The following is a 17,174-nucleotide window of genomic DNA, read 5'->3' as shown; positions in this document are numbered from 1 at the left end:
ATAAACAAATATTTTCAAAGAAAAAATACCCATACCTTAATAAAGGAATATATTATCAAATTTTAAAACAGTTAAAGTGCAAGAAATAAATATATTGGTAAATTGTGGTATAATTCAATGTTAAATTTTAAAAATTCAAAATCATTTTTGAAAGCATTAAATATATGGAAAATGCTTGTGATTTGTTAATAAAATGAAGATTTATATATAAGTTATAGGTGTGGGGCAAAGACGATAAAATAAAATGTAAAATTAGTTCTAGTAGAAAGATGGGAGTAAAGACACTATATTTGAAAGTATTGTTATAATTTCCCTATAAAAGGAGTTGTTTTGAATTACTTGATATAAATACAGATTTACTGAAATCATTTTGGCCAAATTAGTCATTTAATGAACTACTTTTCTAGAGTAATTTCTTAAACAGGGTCTCTTACACTGTAGCAAAGCTTTTTACCTTCATTAAACAGAATCTAGAGAAAATAATAGAGTAAAAAAATTGTCATTATGTACTCCAAAGAGGAAGAATAAATGACACAGAAAAGCCACACGAGCCATAAAGGAAAATCTTAGAAAACCAACCTTGTATTGAAACTTCCATTTTAACCTTAATGAAAAATTAATAGCATACATGGACTTGCTTATAACACTTCCCAACTTCAAGTAGAGTAAGAACTAAGAAACCCACAGAAAACTAAGTATATAAAACATTACTTAGCAATTATTAGTATAAATTCCTTTTTAGATGAATATAAACCACTGCTGATATTTACACAATTTTTCTTCTGAGTCATATGTACATTTTCGCCTCCAATTAAAACTTCAGATCATCAAAGAAGAGTTTAAAAACCTAGCTAGCCAGTTAAAAGACAAGCCTTTATGATTATATACATGACATGTATTACCTAAAGCAGAGATCCAATATGGATAGAGCTCCTTAGTGAGAAGCGCATCGTCGATGTCGGACAGAAACCTTTTCAGCACGCCAGTCACATCTTCAAGCTGATGCTTTCCAGCCCTCAATTTAAAGCTTCTGGCATCTTTTTTGAAACTCTCCAGGAGTTCACTTACGTGCAAAGGATCGCCACTGTTTTGATAGATATATTTGCACCCTAAACCTTTGTTTAAAAGGAAAAAAGATTATATGAAAAAAAGTCTAAAATCAAAATCCACTTTGATACCTTAAAAATTTGAATACATTTTTGTGCTGGGATGATGAGCAAGAAGAAATCGTTACCTGAGTTGATATAAACATGTCCAAGGGGGGAAGGCTTGTCCCCCTAATTTTAGTATTTACAGGGTAAACCTGATGAAATATTCCATCCTTGACTTTTAACAAGACTCTGGTCAGCCCTTTGCCCAGCTGTTCATAGTATCTTCTTAAATTGCACTTTTATAGCCAGTGCTCTATCTTCGCTTAGCTCCTGGGATAAAAACTTGCCTCCCATTTCCCTGACAAACGTGAGGCTTCCCCTTATAAATTTCTTCAATCCTCTGCCCATTAATTTGCATATGAATGTCTGCCTGTTCCCACCTTCACCTTCTTCTAGATCAGTGGTTCTCAACCTTCCTAATGCCGCGACCCTTTAATACAGTTCCTCATGTTGTGGTGACCCCCAATTACATTGTTACAAATTGAACATAATTAAAGCATAGTGATTAATCACAAAAACAATATGTAATTATATATGTGTTTTCCGACGGTCTTAGGCGACTCCTGTGAAAGGGTTGTTCGACCCCCAAAGGGGTCGCGACCCACAGGTTGAGAACCGCTGTTCTAGATAAAGAGTTTGGTCTTCTTTTTTACAAAGTTATTGATTCATCAAAGGCCCAATTCCCACTCTATTAGGACGATCTTCATCGAGAATATCAATGACAACCTATTTTCTAGATGCTATTTGGTTTTTATCTAATGAGAATCCCCTGCAGCGTTTGACACTCCAAATGAATTGCATTAGAATTAGGTTAATCTCATGGCCTTCATGGCATAATGATACCATATTCCCCAGCTCTTCCTCTATGGCTACTCTTCCACCCTTCCATTTGTTTCTGCTCTAGTATTTACTGGTGATTCCCGGAATCCAAACTCAATGCTCTTCACTCCCCACTCTCCACAGAATTATCTGGGTAAACCCACCTAACCTCATTACTTTAACTACTTACATATACTTTTTCACCCAGGTTTTAATTTCTAAGACCCCAAACACACACAAATAAATTTTAAGAAACATATACCATATACATGCAACACACACTCACATACACACACATACCAACCATACTTACACATATGGACCAATCAAAACAAAGAAATTAATTTCCCAGCTCCGTTCACTACTTCACCTCCCAACCTCTACCTGTTCTTTATTTGTTCCTCTATCTTGATATATGGCATCGCCTTCTCCCCAATCCTTTCCAACTCAGAACCTTTCTTTCTCACATTCCAGATTGAGAAAACGAAAAACAAACGAACAACTCTGTCACATAGATTTTTCATTATGACCTCCCTTCTTTCCATCCTCCAGCTGTCCACTCAGCTCCTTACTAGGTTTTTACAACTCCCTGTCCATATTCTTGTGCAGCCCGTCTGTCTCGCCAATGCCAGTATGATCTAAGATGCAGGTCCACCAGTGTCACCACATGACTAAAAATCTGCATAATGCCCTCTCACGGCCTACAAGGCAAATATGAGGATTTAATTACAACATATGAGTCCCTACGTGAATTTTCCTTACCCTCCTGCCTCTTTTATCTTCCCCTTCTTCTCACACCAAGTTCTGGGCACAGTTAACTACACAGAGTTCCCTGAACAGACAATGCCCCTCGTGACTCTACACATGGGCACACCCTGTTTCCTCCTCTACCTTCTAATAAGCTCCTATTTTCTCTTCAGACTCAGGGTAGGCACCGCCTCACCTATGCAGCCCTCCACCCCCCCCACACACCCCCAGCTCTGGGTGTGGTTTATTCCTGTACCAACCCCAGAGCCTCTCTGCCACAAAAGTACGTACACTTGGGATGTAACTGCCCACTTGTTTGTCCTTGATCTACAAATCTGTAAAGTCCTAGATGGCAAGAGTCCTGGTTATTCTCTGTAGACAGTAGTTACCTAGTGCCTAGAAGAACTCAGCAGGTATTCAATGAGTGACCCCTTAATGCAAGAATAAGCAAATTCTACAAAAAACAATAATGACTATGTTTCTGAGATACTGTGTTCCTAGTTAAGTGAATTTCTAATAGCTGGTAATCAAATAAGCTAACTGAATGTGAATTACATAAATTAATTTCCCCCAAGAACTAACTATTGCAACTCATTTAAAAAAAATTAAAAGTCTAAAAGTTATACTGTGAACTCTGTCAAGTTCAAATCTTGACACAATGAACACACACACACACACACACACACACACACACACACACAAAATGGTCTTTAAATTTTAACCCAAAAGTCAGAAAGTTCAAAATAAGTGTGACTTAAAAGGCTCTGGGCTGACCACCCACATTCTAAAATCACTGGACATTTTCTGATAAGATTGGGGTTTTCCCCATGTTCTGCTCATTAAAAACATTAAAAAAATAAAGAGTCTTTCGCTGGTTCTATTACTGTAATATGCAAGTTAATGTACCTTGTGTTAGAGTTGCAAAGTAGACATAATGTATGAAATTCAGTTGAAAACAATCTAATGCTTAATGATTTTAAACTCAAACAAACATCACAAAGTAGCTTCTGATTTCCCTAGAGAAACATGAAATTGTATACACTGGAGGTAGTTGAGTTATTTTAATCATTTGTCAGCTTACGAGAGACTCTGTGCCATTATGAAACTAACACGATGTAAAAATTCCCAGTGAGGTTACGCTCATGCCAAAACATAATGTGTGCAATTCATTCACACCTGCAGAATGCAAGTGCACTAATACTGAATAGCGAATAAAATGAAGATGATGACCACCTTTCTCCCCCATTTCCAACTAAACAGATGATTACAGCTGATAAGATACACAGACATATTACTATGGGAAGAAACTTCACAGTAATGCACACATAAAGTGATTAAATACATAGTCACATTAGACATATAATTTACACACACAACAAATCTGAATATTAATGATAACTGTTCTTGGATTACATATGAAATAAGTAAAAACACGTAAGATAGTGCTCTTCTTAGAAGAAAGTAGATTAATATACACATGTTACAAATTTTCAGAAATACTTTTCTTCTTTTTGTTATTTCTGGTATTTTGGTACATGTCAATCAATTTATTGTCAGTTCTCATGCAGAAACACATGATTCATGGATCTGTCTTTAACTTCCTACTCCTATGGCTGCATTTCCAGGACCAAGGTCAGCGGCTGGCACACAACAGACACCCAAAGAAGAAGTAAGGAACCAGTAACACAGTGTTTCACTGCAGCTCTCTCACTGAGATAATCTCTTTCAAATTAAAAACTCCCAAACACATTTCTAATTTTAGGAGAACAAATAAAGTTACTACATCTTCAGAAATACCAGACCAATCATTTTACCCTTTTCTACCTTTACAATGTAACTCAATGGCATTTATCTGCAAATTAAAAGTAGAAATATTTTTATATTAAAAAAGTAGTTAAGACTTTTCTATCTTCTACAATGTAACAGAAAGAAGGACTTTGAAGAATACATAGTAATTTGAAATTGAACATGAAGAATAAAGGTATACTTATATTCTTTGGGCACATCTAAAATACTACCTTAGCACATCAATAAAACTGGACCAAGTAGGCATCGAGCTGTTTGGGTTTTTTTTTTTTTTTTTACTTGTACACTATTCAAAGAAAATGTTATAATTAAGTCAAAACGGTTACAATCAATATCCATGTGACCAATAGTATGGTAACTAAAATAAATACATACACACTTGTATGCCTGCTAAAAAATTCTTCCCCATACTGTCCCAGCATTCACCACTTCTAAAAACATGCCGTGGCAGCACATTGCATTCCCCTAGGTTTCATCGTGGGCTTATAACATCTGAAAAACAGTCTTTAACCTATTTTTAATATACATTTCACAACATATACCCTTTCAATATGTTATTTAAATGTTTATGCACGTAAAGGAATCAGAAAATAAAGTACGTTATATCATTTTACTGGGCAAAGGAATGGCATTTAACTGAACAGAGGCTACATTTATATTTTCACTGATATACTTAACACATATAAAAGGCTCTCATTCAGTCCAATGGGTACCATTTAAAAACTGTAAGAGTGATACCATGAGTCTGGGGGTTGAATGAAAACTCGGTGATACGTACCATACTGCGTAACAAATGCTATACAGCTGTTCACGATGATGGGAACATCGTTTTGGCTGAGCTGCTGATCCTGCAAAGCATTTCCATCTGTACCTGCTGCTTTCTCAATTGCAGCATGCCAGACTGTGAAATCCAACTTGGTGTGCCCGTGGATGTACAATGTTCTGTGAAGTTTAAAGAGCATTTCACATTATAGTCTTGCTTAAAAAAATTCTTATGTCTAGACAGATGATCCTTTAAATCCATACACAGGTGATCTTGTCTCACCCAAGAGAAGAAAAATCCTCCATCTTTCACCCCAAATGCCTCTTTTTCCTGCACAGAGGGGAGGCAGTTCTCTGGATTTGTGATCTCACCTCCTTTCATTTCCCAGTCCCTGTCATTCTCTTTCTGAATAAATGAACTGAAACTGTTCTGGTAAGCATCACCAGTGACTTCTATTGGATATATGTGGCTGTATTTTTCAAGATTTTAGAACTGTTTATGATTTCATTTCTTTATAAAAACAAAAGAGAGAGGGGAACAAAACTCCACCCAATTTGGCTTTGTAGCACAATTCTTCCTGGCTGTTCCTCCTATCTTTTCGGTCAGTTTCTTTCCCAAGCCCACCTACTCCTTTTGAGAATGAAGCTGTAACCTCGGTGAACGCACAGGAACTCCAAGGCCTCTCCTGGGACAGTGGTTTCAATCCCCGTATGTAAACTGGTTAACTCCCAAGTCCCTATCTCCAGGCTATAATTTTGTTTTACAAACCAGATCTCTATGTAATCAAAAAAGCAAAAGCTTAAAACAGCCCGGCTGGTGTTGCTCAGTGGTTGAGCGTTGACGTATGAACCAGGAGGTCAGGGTTTGATTCCCAGTCAGGGCACATGCTGGTGTTGTGGGCTTGATCCCCAGTAGAGGGTGTGCAGGAGGCAGCCAATCCATGATTCCATGATTCTTTCTCATCGTTGATGTTCCTATCTCTCTCTCCCTCTCCCTCTTTGAAATCAATATATATATATATATAAGCTTAAAACAGCTAAGTGGGGAATCCAATTACTTCTAGAACTCAAATTTCAAATTTTAGCTCTTGCACTTACTTCCTTTGTGACCTGGGAGAAGGTATCAAGCTTCTTTGGGCCTCAGGTTCATCACTGGCCCAATGAAGGGAATAGCTCCTGCCTCAGCACTGGGTAAATGTGTATTAAGAACTAAGTAATAAACCGTAATACTAAGTGATATCGATTTTTGGACACCTTCACCGAAATGTGGCACAAGCATCTCAATCCATTCTACCTCCTCAAGACAAACTGGTGCTACAATTCTCCATTTTTCCCACCAGAAACTTAGGATTAACTGTAGATTTAGTCCCCGCCCCCACCAGTCACAAAACGCTGTTGGTTCCGGTTCCCTGACACACTCGCTTTGCCCACTTTGTTCCAATGCGGCCGTATTTCAGGTCTTTATTACTCCTGAGTCGATACAACCCTCTGCATGGAACTCCTTTCCCGGTGCTCCACCGCCCTGGCCCCTGCTCCTTGGAGCTGCCAGAATGACCTTTCTGAAGTGCCAAGCTAATGATGTCACTTCTTGGTCACTGTTTGTCTATAGCTCTGGAATTTTCAAGACTAAAAGGCCTTCATGGTCTGGCCCATAATTCCCCTTCAACTTTGCCATTGCCCTACACTCAAGGCACACTAAACAATCACACTGCCTTATCTTGATAATAAATATTTCCTGCTCTCTGACGGGCCACTCGAAATCTTCCCCAAGGTTTACTCCAGGTGATCCTCCTTGACACTCTCCCTGATAGCCCTCCAACGCTTAGTGGTAACAGGTGCCCCTCTTAATCCTGAGGAGGCCCCCTGCCCGGCATTATACCACCAGCTCCATGTCTGAGAATATTTTAGCTGCTAGATCCAAACATCATGCAGGCGACCAAGGAAAGCATTTCAGTATCCGTTGTCATTAGCAGAGTATCTGACATTTAGTAGGTACATAATAGTTTCAAAGTCCTAACTAGATATAAAAATGGATTTATTTAAGTATATTCACTGATGTATTTAAGTATATTTACACCAAAGTAAAACGATTTAATCTCCATTTCAAACTGTAAGAGGGCTACTTTGGATTCAAACAAAGAGAAAGGCATCAACTGCACAAACTCTGAGTTGCTGTGGTTTGTTGTTGTTCATTTTCAGGGGGAGGGTAATCTTTTACTTCCCTGATAATAGATGGGCCCTAACTTAATTTAAACAGAAAATAAAAGGCCTTTTTTTCCCCCTTTGGTTTATTGTCTTGAAATGCTCCCCTAAGAAGACAAAAGTTACTGGCACCTCACCACGCTTACATCCACAACTTCTGGACTCGCTGTAACTACAGGTCCTTCAGTAATGTCCGCAGTCTTCATCTCTCGCTTTCTTTATATATTGTTTTTATTTTCCCACATCACTACAGCAGACCTAACCTCCAGGGTTTGTAATTTTGAAGAATTCTGCTACTCTAATATTCCTGACATGCTTTCGCCTTTTCGTTTACCTTGCACATTATCTTTAGCTTGAAAGCATTCTATTGCTCGGTATATTTATCTAAATGAAATTGTATCACTCAGCTAATGTTCCTGAGAAATAGCAAGCCCCTACACTGTTTGCCCTAACTAACATCTTGCTAAATTCAGGAGTTTAGGTAAAGAGAAAATTTTACCTTTATTTATTTTTTTGAGTTTTAATCTCATGATTAAGCTCTAAATTTAACATAAAATATTTAAAACTGTTTGCTTTTAAACACAGTACTTCAATGGGTGAGTATTTCAGCAAGCAGTGAAACATTCAAAATGCAACGGCCCTCCTACAGTACCACTGTAATTCTGACATCCACGGTGAATGTTCCAAACGTCAAACTCCTCTGTAGTAAGAAGAAATCCTATGATGACAGGTTGAGCTGTCTCCTTGTGAACTAGTGAGGGTTAGAACAAATGACAACTCCTGAGTCAACCTGTCAAGGACGGAATCCTTAAATATACCATCTAGTGCAGCGGATGCTTGACATTGAGCTGCATCAGTCCAACAACTTTCATCTCTGATGCTTCTCTAAACTCTGTGTGCACCAAACAAAACATCAAAGGTATTTTCAGCACAAATGCTGGTGGAGTTTGTGACTCCAAGTGTTACCAAACAACCACGCTACCTTTCTGGATAAGAATTCCAAAGAAACATTCATTTATATCTTCAGCATCTGAAAAGTAATTCTGAAGAATTCTAAGTACTGGTATAGAGAGAATTATTCTAATTGGCCACTGCCCAAGCATAAATGTTAAAGGGTACTCCAAAGTCATACAGAGAAACATCCCTATATCCTATAACAAATCAAATCAGTTCAGTAAGACCCAGAAACCAAGTGCCAGGACGAATAAAAACAATCTTCTCAAAACTGCAATATAATAACCACAAAGTGTAGGCTAGCGTATTCGAGCCTAGTCTACCGACAAGAATCAGCAGTGTCTTCACAAATAACAGAATCAATAAATTTGTATAAAAAATTCTAAAAAGCGAATAACAGACTCCACAAACATGACTGAACAGATAACATCCTAAGCATTTAAAAAAAAATAAAAGCACTGAATCTTCTAGTAGGACAGCATTTATCTGGTCCACAAATGCTTTCTTTTCCTTTCATTTCTGAGAGAGATTTTTGCTGAGTGGAGTATGTTAGGTTAACAGCTGCTGGTTTTGAGGTGTTGTTTTTGTTTTCTTTTTCTTTCCCTTTTTTTGTGCCAGCAATTTAAAAGATTTCATCACACTGCCTTCTGGTTTATACTGTTTCTAACAAGACAGTCTCATCTTTTGTCCTATGTCTAATGTGTATTTTCCTCTGGGACTTTTTTTCCTCACACGGGTTTTCTGGAATTTGATTACGATGTGTCTTGATGTGGTCTGCTTTATCATGCCTGAGATATGATGATTTTAGTACGTGTGGGTTTAGAGTTGTCATCAAATTCTGAAAATGTTTGGTCACATTTCTGCAAAGATTTTTTTTAGCCATCTTTCTCTTCTCTCATTTTCGGATTCCAATTATACTGAGACTGCTTGTTATTATCCCACAGGTCACTGAGGCTCTGGTGATTTTAATCTTATGTCTCTGTGCTTAAATTTGATCATTTCTATTGTCATGCCTTCATGTTTATTAATCTTACAGAGTCCACTCTTATGTCAAGGCAATCTAGTGAAATTTTTTCAGATACCCTATTCTTTGGCTTTATAAATTCCATTTGTTCATTTTTTAGTTACCCGTATTGTTTCTTGCTACTGTTTATATTTTCCTTTACATCTTTGAAAATATTTGTAATATATAATATGTAAAAATCACTGCTTAGAGTATTTGCTAATTCCATTACCTTTCTCATTTCTGGGTCAATTCCTACCAACTGATTTGCAGCTTTTTCACATCGCTAGTAATTTTAATGATATGCCAGACATTAGGAATGTTAACTGGAGTCAGGATTGTGTTGTCTTCCTTTAGAGATGTTGATGCCTGTGAGAACATCCTGTGCCTGTCTGACCCTGGGCACTGCATTGCGTGTAGAGCAGCTGATCCTTCAGAGGTCTAAAGCTTAGTTGGGTAGAAACAGAGCAGCCTTTACTGCGAGGCTGGCTTGGCCTTTACACTATATAGAGTTACTTTTCTGGGGTCTTTACTAATGCCCTCTGTGTTTAATGAGGGCTGTCTAGCATGGATGGAAGGGATCTCTACACATACCCCAACACTGCCTATGCTCTGGGATTATTCAACCCACAGCACACCCATGGGAGCTGCCTTCTGGAATTTCACCCTGAAAATATGCAGATGAGCATGGAGCCGAGATGGCTCATCCTTTTGTTTTTCACGTATCTCATATTTGTATGCTTACATTTTAGTATATAGAAGGGGCTTTGAATTGATTGAAATAAATTTTCAAGCAAATATATACTTTAAAATCCACCTTTTGTTATTCCTGTATTCCCTTTAACAAAACAAAAAGAAAATCACTTCATAATGTAAATTGGAATACTCTTCCTTTTTGCAAAACCTGTGGGGGGTGGTAAGAAAAGAGAATCTCTTGTTTACCTTGGCAACATTCAAATTAAAGCATCTCTTTGAATTAAATCATCAGAAAGTTATAAAAGCAGTCAAGCTGATATTGTGGGCAATCGGCTACTGTTTAATTTGCAATTACATGCACAATTTAGAAACCACTTTAGGATAATTCACCCTCTGGAGTATTGCTAACATAGCTTCCAGAAAACACAACTCAAGGAGGGAAAAATATCACATGGAGTGAGTTGATATGAAATAAGAGCCTTAAACTTAGGTTGTTAATCTCCTGAATTGAGAAAAGTAGTCTGTTTCATAATTTGGAACATATAGATATAATGTGTTTTCCCCAGTAATACTTTCTTTATGTCTGGAATTTGCAAATAAAAGTGAATGCAGTCAGGCTTTGGGACCATTAAATGCTTTATGCTCTACTATAGGCAACCAAGGAATCTTAAAACACACACACACACACACACACACACACACACACACACACGCCCTGGTCGGTGTGCTCAATGGCTAGCGTGTCTCACTTCATAGTCAAGGGCATGTACCTGGGTTGCAGTTTGCTACCAGCACCTGCCACCCTCCCACCCGCCATGTATGCAGGAGGCAACCAGTCCATGTGTCTCTCTCACAGGGATGTTTCTCTCTCTCCCTCTCTCCTACCTCCCTTTCATTCTCTTTGAAAAGCAATGAAAAAAATAACCTCAGGTGAGGATTAAAAAAACAGCAAGCCGAAGTGAAAACACACCAGTCTTTTCTCTTTCTGATAGCACAGATGAGTTACTCATTCATGTTTACTGTATTTATTGCAACCAACAACCTTTCAGTAAAAGCTTAATTATAGGTGTGTTTGACAAATGGTTATACAGTTATGAAATGTGAAGATGGTGAACATAGGAGCGTATTTATCAGAAAGGGATATGCAGAAGTGTGGGCTAAAGTGCAGAAATAATTTCTAAATTTTAAGAAAAGGATGTTGTAATCTACTAAACACTGAACTTAAAGTGAATATATAACCTACTGTCCAGGAAAATGCCTTCTGACCTTGTGACCTAGAACAGTCACTGAAAAACAATAGATATTCAGAAACATGATTTTTTTTTTTCATACAGCAATTCTGATTGAGGCGTAACAGAGAAGCACAGGATCTAGTCCTGGTAACAGCACCAAAGAGCATGCCAGAAACCCCTAAGTGTAATCAAGAAAGCTTTATTTTTCCAAAATAATAATGTTTAAAGTATACAAAGAATACCCATTAAAGCGACACCATCTGGAACACCTTCTGTTTAGAGCTTTTTAGAGCAAAAATGCTCTGTATGTGGAAAATATTATTGCAATATTTTTCTGTCTAAAGGCATTCATGCTCTGCATATAGAGAAAATGTCCGTGAAGATTACAATATATATCTAAATAGTGACTCTATTCAGTGCATGATTATCAATTTATGAACTGTTCCAGTTCAGAGGGTTCTTTCTCCTCCTTGCCTTTAAGGAACATTAATATATTTTATCACTTTAATCAAAGGTAGACAAGGACAAGGGAAAATGTGAAATTAATTCATTAAATTTACTTATGATTTCCTATTCCGGTTCTAGCAGTTACTAGCAAAAAAAAAAAAAGTTTAAAACTTACAGCTGGTTGGTTTCTCGCTCTTTCAATTATTCACTATCTCTATATGTCATCAACATGAGTAATTGGAAGTTGTTTTATTTCCTAAAGCCACAATTTTATCTGTCATTGACAAGTCTAACACAATCTACTTTAACACGCGTTATTTCCCAAGGGGCTAATAGATCACAAGAGAGATGAGAGAGAGGGCAGTGCAATGAAATTCTCTTATTTGGACATGACATTAAAACAGCTCTTAAACAATCACGCCTATAATTAATGGGCTTGTTTGAGTGGTGGGAGAGAAGTATCTATTCCCTATCTGGCTAATGACACAACCATTCGTAAAGTCACCCAGGCCAAAAGCTCAGGAGTCATCTTACCTCCTAGTTTACAAGGAATTGAACACCATCAGACTGGTGTCTCTCTCAATATCCTACCACCAAATCTAGAAAGCTACCCACATCAAAACCACTCATCAATTCTTGTTCTCCTTCTGTTATAATTGTTCTCTTGTCCTCTCTTATACCTTCCATTTCTCTCTTTTATTTTTTTAAAGAATAGGATCATAAAACTTTAACCAACATAGAATAAGCTATATTTCTGAAACTATAATTATTAAACATCAGTCTTATCTCTATGGTTTCAAAGACTGGTCGAGACAAAAAAAAAATCTCTTATGGCCATGTGAGAGAGGATCCATTGGAAGTTGAGGCGAAGGTCACCATATTAGAAATCATTTATCTTCAGACAAATATCTGAATCACAAACTATTTTGAAATTTTGGGTTATGACCAAAGTCTGTACTGTCTGGGCCCTTTTCTTTTAAAATTGAAACCATGCATATAAGCATAACCAATGGACATATCACACTGGGGGGTAGGGGAGGCCAGGGGATTGTCAAGGGTGGGGGGAAAAAAGGAGACATATGTAATACTCTCTGTAATACTTTAAGCAATAAAAAAAAAAATTGAAACCATCATCACTCAAAATTCAATATGCAAAGTCTGGTGGGCTTTTTTGGTGAAAAGTTGATTTAACTTGTTGGGACTACTATTTGGGGAAAAAAAAACCCTCTCAGTTCGTAGGTGGCTAACAAATATGTAATCCCATAACAAAACATGGAACACTACTGAATAAGCCTGAACCTTCCTAAATTAAAATTTTTATAAGCCTTCATGCTTGAATTCTAAATTGTTGACTCCTTTGTGTCTCTTTCCCATCCAAATTTAAAGCTGGACAAGCCCAAGCCATCTAAAAACAAACGGCACACACATTCCCTTTCTAGGTCAAATCGCTTCTACTTTGATAATCCTACTAAGCTCCAGTTTCCTTGGCAAACTAACCTCACTAACTGTTTCCGTGTACTCTGTTCCTAACCTGCACCTAACCCGGTTTCTGCTCTCTCACCTCTGCGCTTCTCAAAGTCAGCAGGTGCAGTCCGCACCACTTACTCAGGGAGTATCTGTCCTCATCAGGCAGCACCGGACGCTTCTGACTCTTCCTTCCTTCTTGAAATGCTCTTTCTAGGTTTTGGACACTCTCTCTTGGTTTCTGGATTCACTCCCTGGGTAAACTAGCTTCATATTCCAGGATAGCTACTCCTCCTGACAACTGCCCCACCTCCAAAATGAGGTGCATTCACCAAGGCTCCATCACGTTACATATAATGACCTGTAAGGCCCTATAGAATCTGGCCCAGGAGTATCTCTGAAATCATTACTTCCCACTCTCCTGTTCATTCAAATCTCCCCAGAAGCTTCCTTGTGGACCTTGAAAATGCCAAGCACAATGCACTAGGGTCTTCAAAATAGCCTTGACCTGATGCTTGGAACATTATGAAGACTGCCGCATGGTTTGCTTCTTCACTTTATGCAGAAGATGCCTACCCTTACCCCTACCTAAAACAGAACAGTCTCCATCAGCCGCTCTCTCTTCAGTTTGCCTTAAGCCAGTTAAAATTTATGGACACAATAAAATGTAATTTTCTTTTCTGCTTCTCTTCTGTTCCCCCCATTAGTGTGCATGCTTCATGAAGGCAAGGACCATGTCTATTTTATTCATCACCATTTCCTCAACAGTTACCTGATGCACAGTAGATGCTTTGTATTTATTGAAAAAAGTGAATAAATTAGCTATGCATGAATCACATTCAAAAATACTTCAGGATATTATTTATTCCTCACATATCTACACTGAAAATATATTTATAACTACCAAAGTGCTTCCAAATGCTTAAATGTGAATGTCCCAAAGGCATCTAGATCTACAGAAAATTATAATAACTAGTGTTACTGAGTTTCTCATAGCAAATGCAAAAAAATATGTAAACTTCACTCATATACTCTTTCTACTGAAGAGTATATAAATATAAATGTACACATACAGACACACACAATTCATAAAATGTCTCGCAGGCTATAAAATCATGGATTCTCCCCAAGGAGATAAACAGAATATCCCACTCCCTAGTTATTAAAGAGTCAAAGACAAAAACGCACTTACCTCCCTTTCTCTACCAAGAGCAAAATATCCACTTTTTCCCCATTTTGAACCATTGTGCTGATAGCTAGAGGGAGAAGAGAAAAACATCAACACATTTCTTAAGAACATTTTACTAAATACCCACTAAATACACATAAAGACACAATTATTAATACTCCTTAGTCATATATTTTGGAGTGAGTCCTCTTATAATTTTATGTAAAAGATACTATTCACATATGCAATAAAAATTGTGTCCAAAATATAAGATGAGGGCAAAAAAATCTTACTTAGCTCTTGCAGTCTTCTTAAGTTCATTCTATCTTCCTGAACTTCCTGCGTTTGAAGGCAAAAACGCAAACTAGACTTGTCCATAGCAAACCAGCCTGTTTTCCACTGATCCAGGGCATGGCAGTCTTTGTAGTAGAGTTGACCAATCAAATCATAATTAGCTTGTGTTAAGTTTTCAGCAAAAAAGGGAACAAATTGCTGTTAAAACAAATACAGAAAAGTAAGAGAGTGAATATAGGAAATCCCTTCCTTACCTGCAGATATGAGGGAAGGCAGGAAAATTATCTTTGATTTTCTATCTTAAAGATTTAGAAGTAACCTAAATTTCAGAATAACTTTTTAAACTTGCTCTCAAACTTAAAGGTGAACAGCTATTAACGCAGTTTCAAGCGGCAACATCTTAAACCATTTTTCTCTATAAATATAGAATTGAAAGAGAAAGACATTCTCTCTGTTGATGTCTGGTACTTTCCAAAATGTCAGACTTCACTGTCTTCATTTGCATCTTTTACTGTACTGAATCTGCCATTTCCCCTTTGTGTATACCATGAGTAAGATAACTACTCATAAAAAGACATTCACAGAAACGACTTTACAATGATGAAAAAAAATCTTAATCATCAAAACATGACCTTTATTTGAAGGATAATTTCCCCGGGGTCCGATATTAATTTCTCTGCTTAGGGCTCTAGGAGGGTAGCCTTTAACCTCTTTGATTATAACCTTTGAAAACCTAATGAAGTATGGACATTCTTCCCAGAATCGTGTATAAAATTTTCGTGGACCTCTAAAGCTCGACCATAGTCCCCAAGTTGAGAAACTTCTCTGGGTTGAGGGGAATAATGCAGTCTTTAAATACCTTAGCTATTGCCTCTGTCCATCTTCTTTGGGCTTGAAATGTTTCAGCTCCGAATAAAAACGCACGTTCTGAGGGCAAATAGATCTCAAAGGTGAAGATGGGCCTATGGCACACACGAATAAAACGATACCGCCGGTTATGCTCGGCTCTTATGAAAACAAATCACATGACTGTCAAGTTTTTTTCATTAAATGCATTCTGAAAACTGGATAATGCTGTGAAATCAATCTCTCACAGTTTTCTGCTGATGGTACGTATTTTATTCAAACGAGTAAATGTGAATGTCAGCTCCTTCCTATAGATAAAATCAGAGTAACATCCCTTTGTCCTGAATTCTCCCCTTGCTTTCTCATCCACAACTTAAACTATTTCATGGAACATGCTAAGCGTGTATGCTATTACCTAAAGACCTCAAAATACCCTATATCATATAGCTATCTTCCTTTTTCCTCCTTTTTACCCAAAGCCTGTTACATATCCTTCATGTTCCAATTTACCTCATCAATAAGCTCAAAACCAGCTCGTTTAATTAATTCTTCCCTTTACCGTCAGTTTTTCATCTGGTTAATCAGACGTTTAATCTTATCAGATCAATCATAATATTTTCTCAACCCACTTTTTTAATCATCTCTTCCTCTAGTTAAACTCTCGGTAATTAGGATCCCTCTTCCTCTAACCACTTCCTTACCACTGTGGCCAGCTTTCTCCCAAAACTGCTTAACCCTCAGTGCCTACATCACTGAGTTCAAACTCTGTAATATGCTACTTAAAGCAATTCAGAATCTGGCTGCTTTCTCCTGAACATCTATTTATATCAATATCACTCTACCAAGAATGTTTTATTTTTAAATAACTATATGCTGACATAAACTCATGTTATTTTAAATTATATTTTATTTACTAATTAAGTACCTTAATGCATTGAATGCACTTATTTTAACATTCCACAATAAGACACAGTAAACTCATAATTCACTTAGGATAAAAGCTCTGCTAAATTAAAATAAAAACAAATCAACTAATAATCAATTTTGTTTGCATAAAAAATCAAACTAGATTTATTAGAAAACAACAGTCACCTCAACTAGAATATATTGATCATTACTTAATCATGTTTCATGTAATATCATGTAATGGAAAAAGCTTTGCAAATCTCTTTTTCATACAGAATTTTCATTAAAAACTATGCTCCTTTATAGTTAACTTTTGCAGATTTGCTTTTTGTATTTTCTCATTAATTTCATCACAAAATGTGATGAGTAACTTCCACAACAAAGATCTTTGATGGTGTTTCTAAAAGTCCTCATAGAAATTTGTTTAACTAATCTGTGAGACGATATATTAAATAATGCTTACTCTTAGAATTGCAACCTTTCTGAGACAATTAAAATGTCAAAGTAGATCTTTAAGAAATTTAGCACTTCCATATGTTACTATATATACTTAGTATTTTGCTGATATTAATATGAATAAATCATCAACAGATATTTTCCTTTGTCATCTATTCGAACCATGGTGCCCTAAACGGATGCATAAATTTTGCCCTTAGTCCACTACTTTAAATAATGAG

The 17,174-nt window shown here is 37.0% G+C and overlaps 1 protein-coding gene across 1 annotated transcript in view; it reads right to left on the bottom strand.

Moving 5' to 3' along the window:
• ARAP2 (ArfGAP with RhoGAP domain, ankyrin repeat and PH domain 2) overlaps window positions 1-17,174 on the bottom strand; it is a 154,684-nt gene that overhangs the window by 51,580 nt on the left and 85,930 nt on the right. The window contains exons 17-21 of the mRNA XM_081089492.1: window positions 15,605-15,707; window positions 14,745-14,943; window positions 14,476-14,539; window positions 5,302-5,465; window positions 903-1,115 (exon numbers count right to left, since the gene is read on the bottom strand). Coding sequence (XP_080945618.1) covers window positions 903-1,115; window positions 5,302-5,465; window positions 14,476-14,539; window positions 14,745-14,943; window positions 15,605-15,707 — 743 coding nt within the window. The remainder of the gene's footprint in view (window positions 1-902; window positions 1,116-5,301; window positions 5,466-14,475; window positions 14,540-14,744; window positions 14,944-15,604; window positions 15,708-17,174) is intronic.

This window comes from Myotis nattereri (genome assembly GCF_964212035.1).
Source record: "Myotis nattereri genome assembly, chromosome: 1".
Taxonomy (NCBI): Eukaryota; Metazoa; Chordata; class Mammalia; order Chiroptera; family Vespertilionidae; genus Myotis; species Myotis nattereri.
The sequence above is the reverse complement of the archived record's forward strand: the minus strand, read 5'-3'. Positions and strand labels throughout refer to the sequence as shown.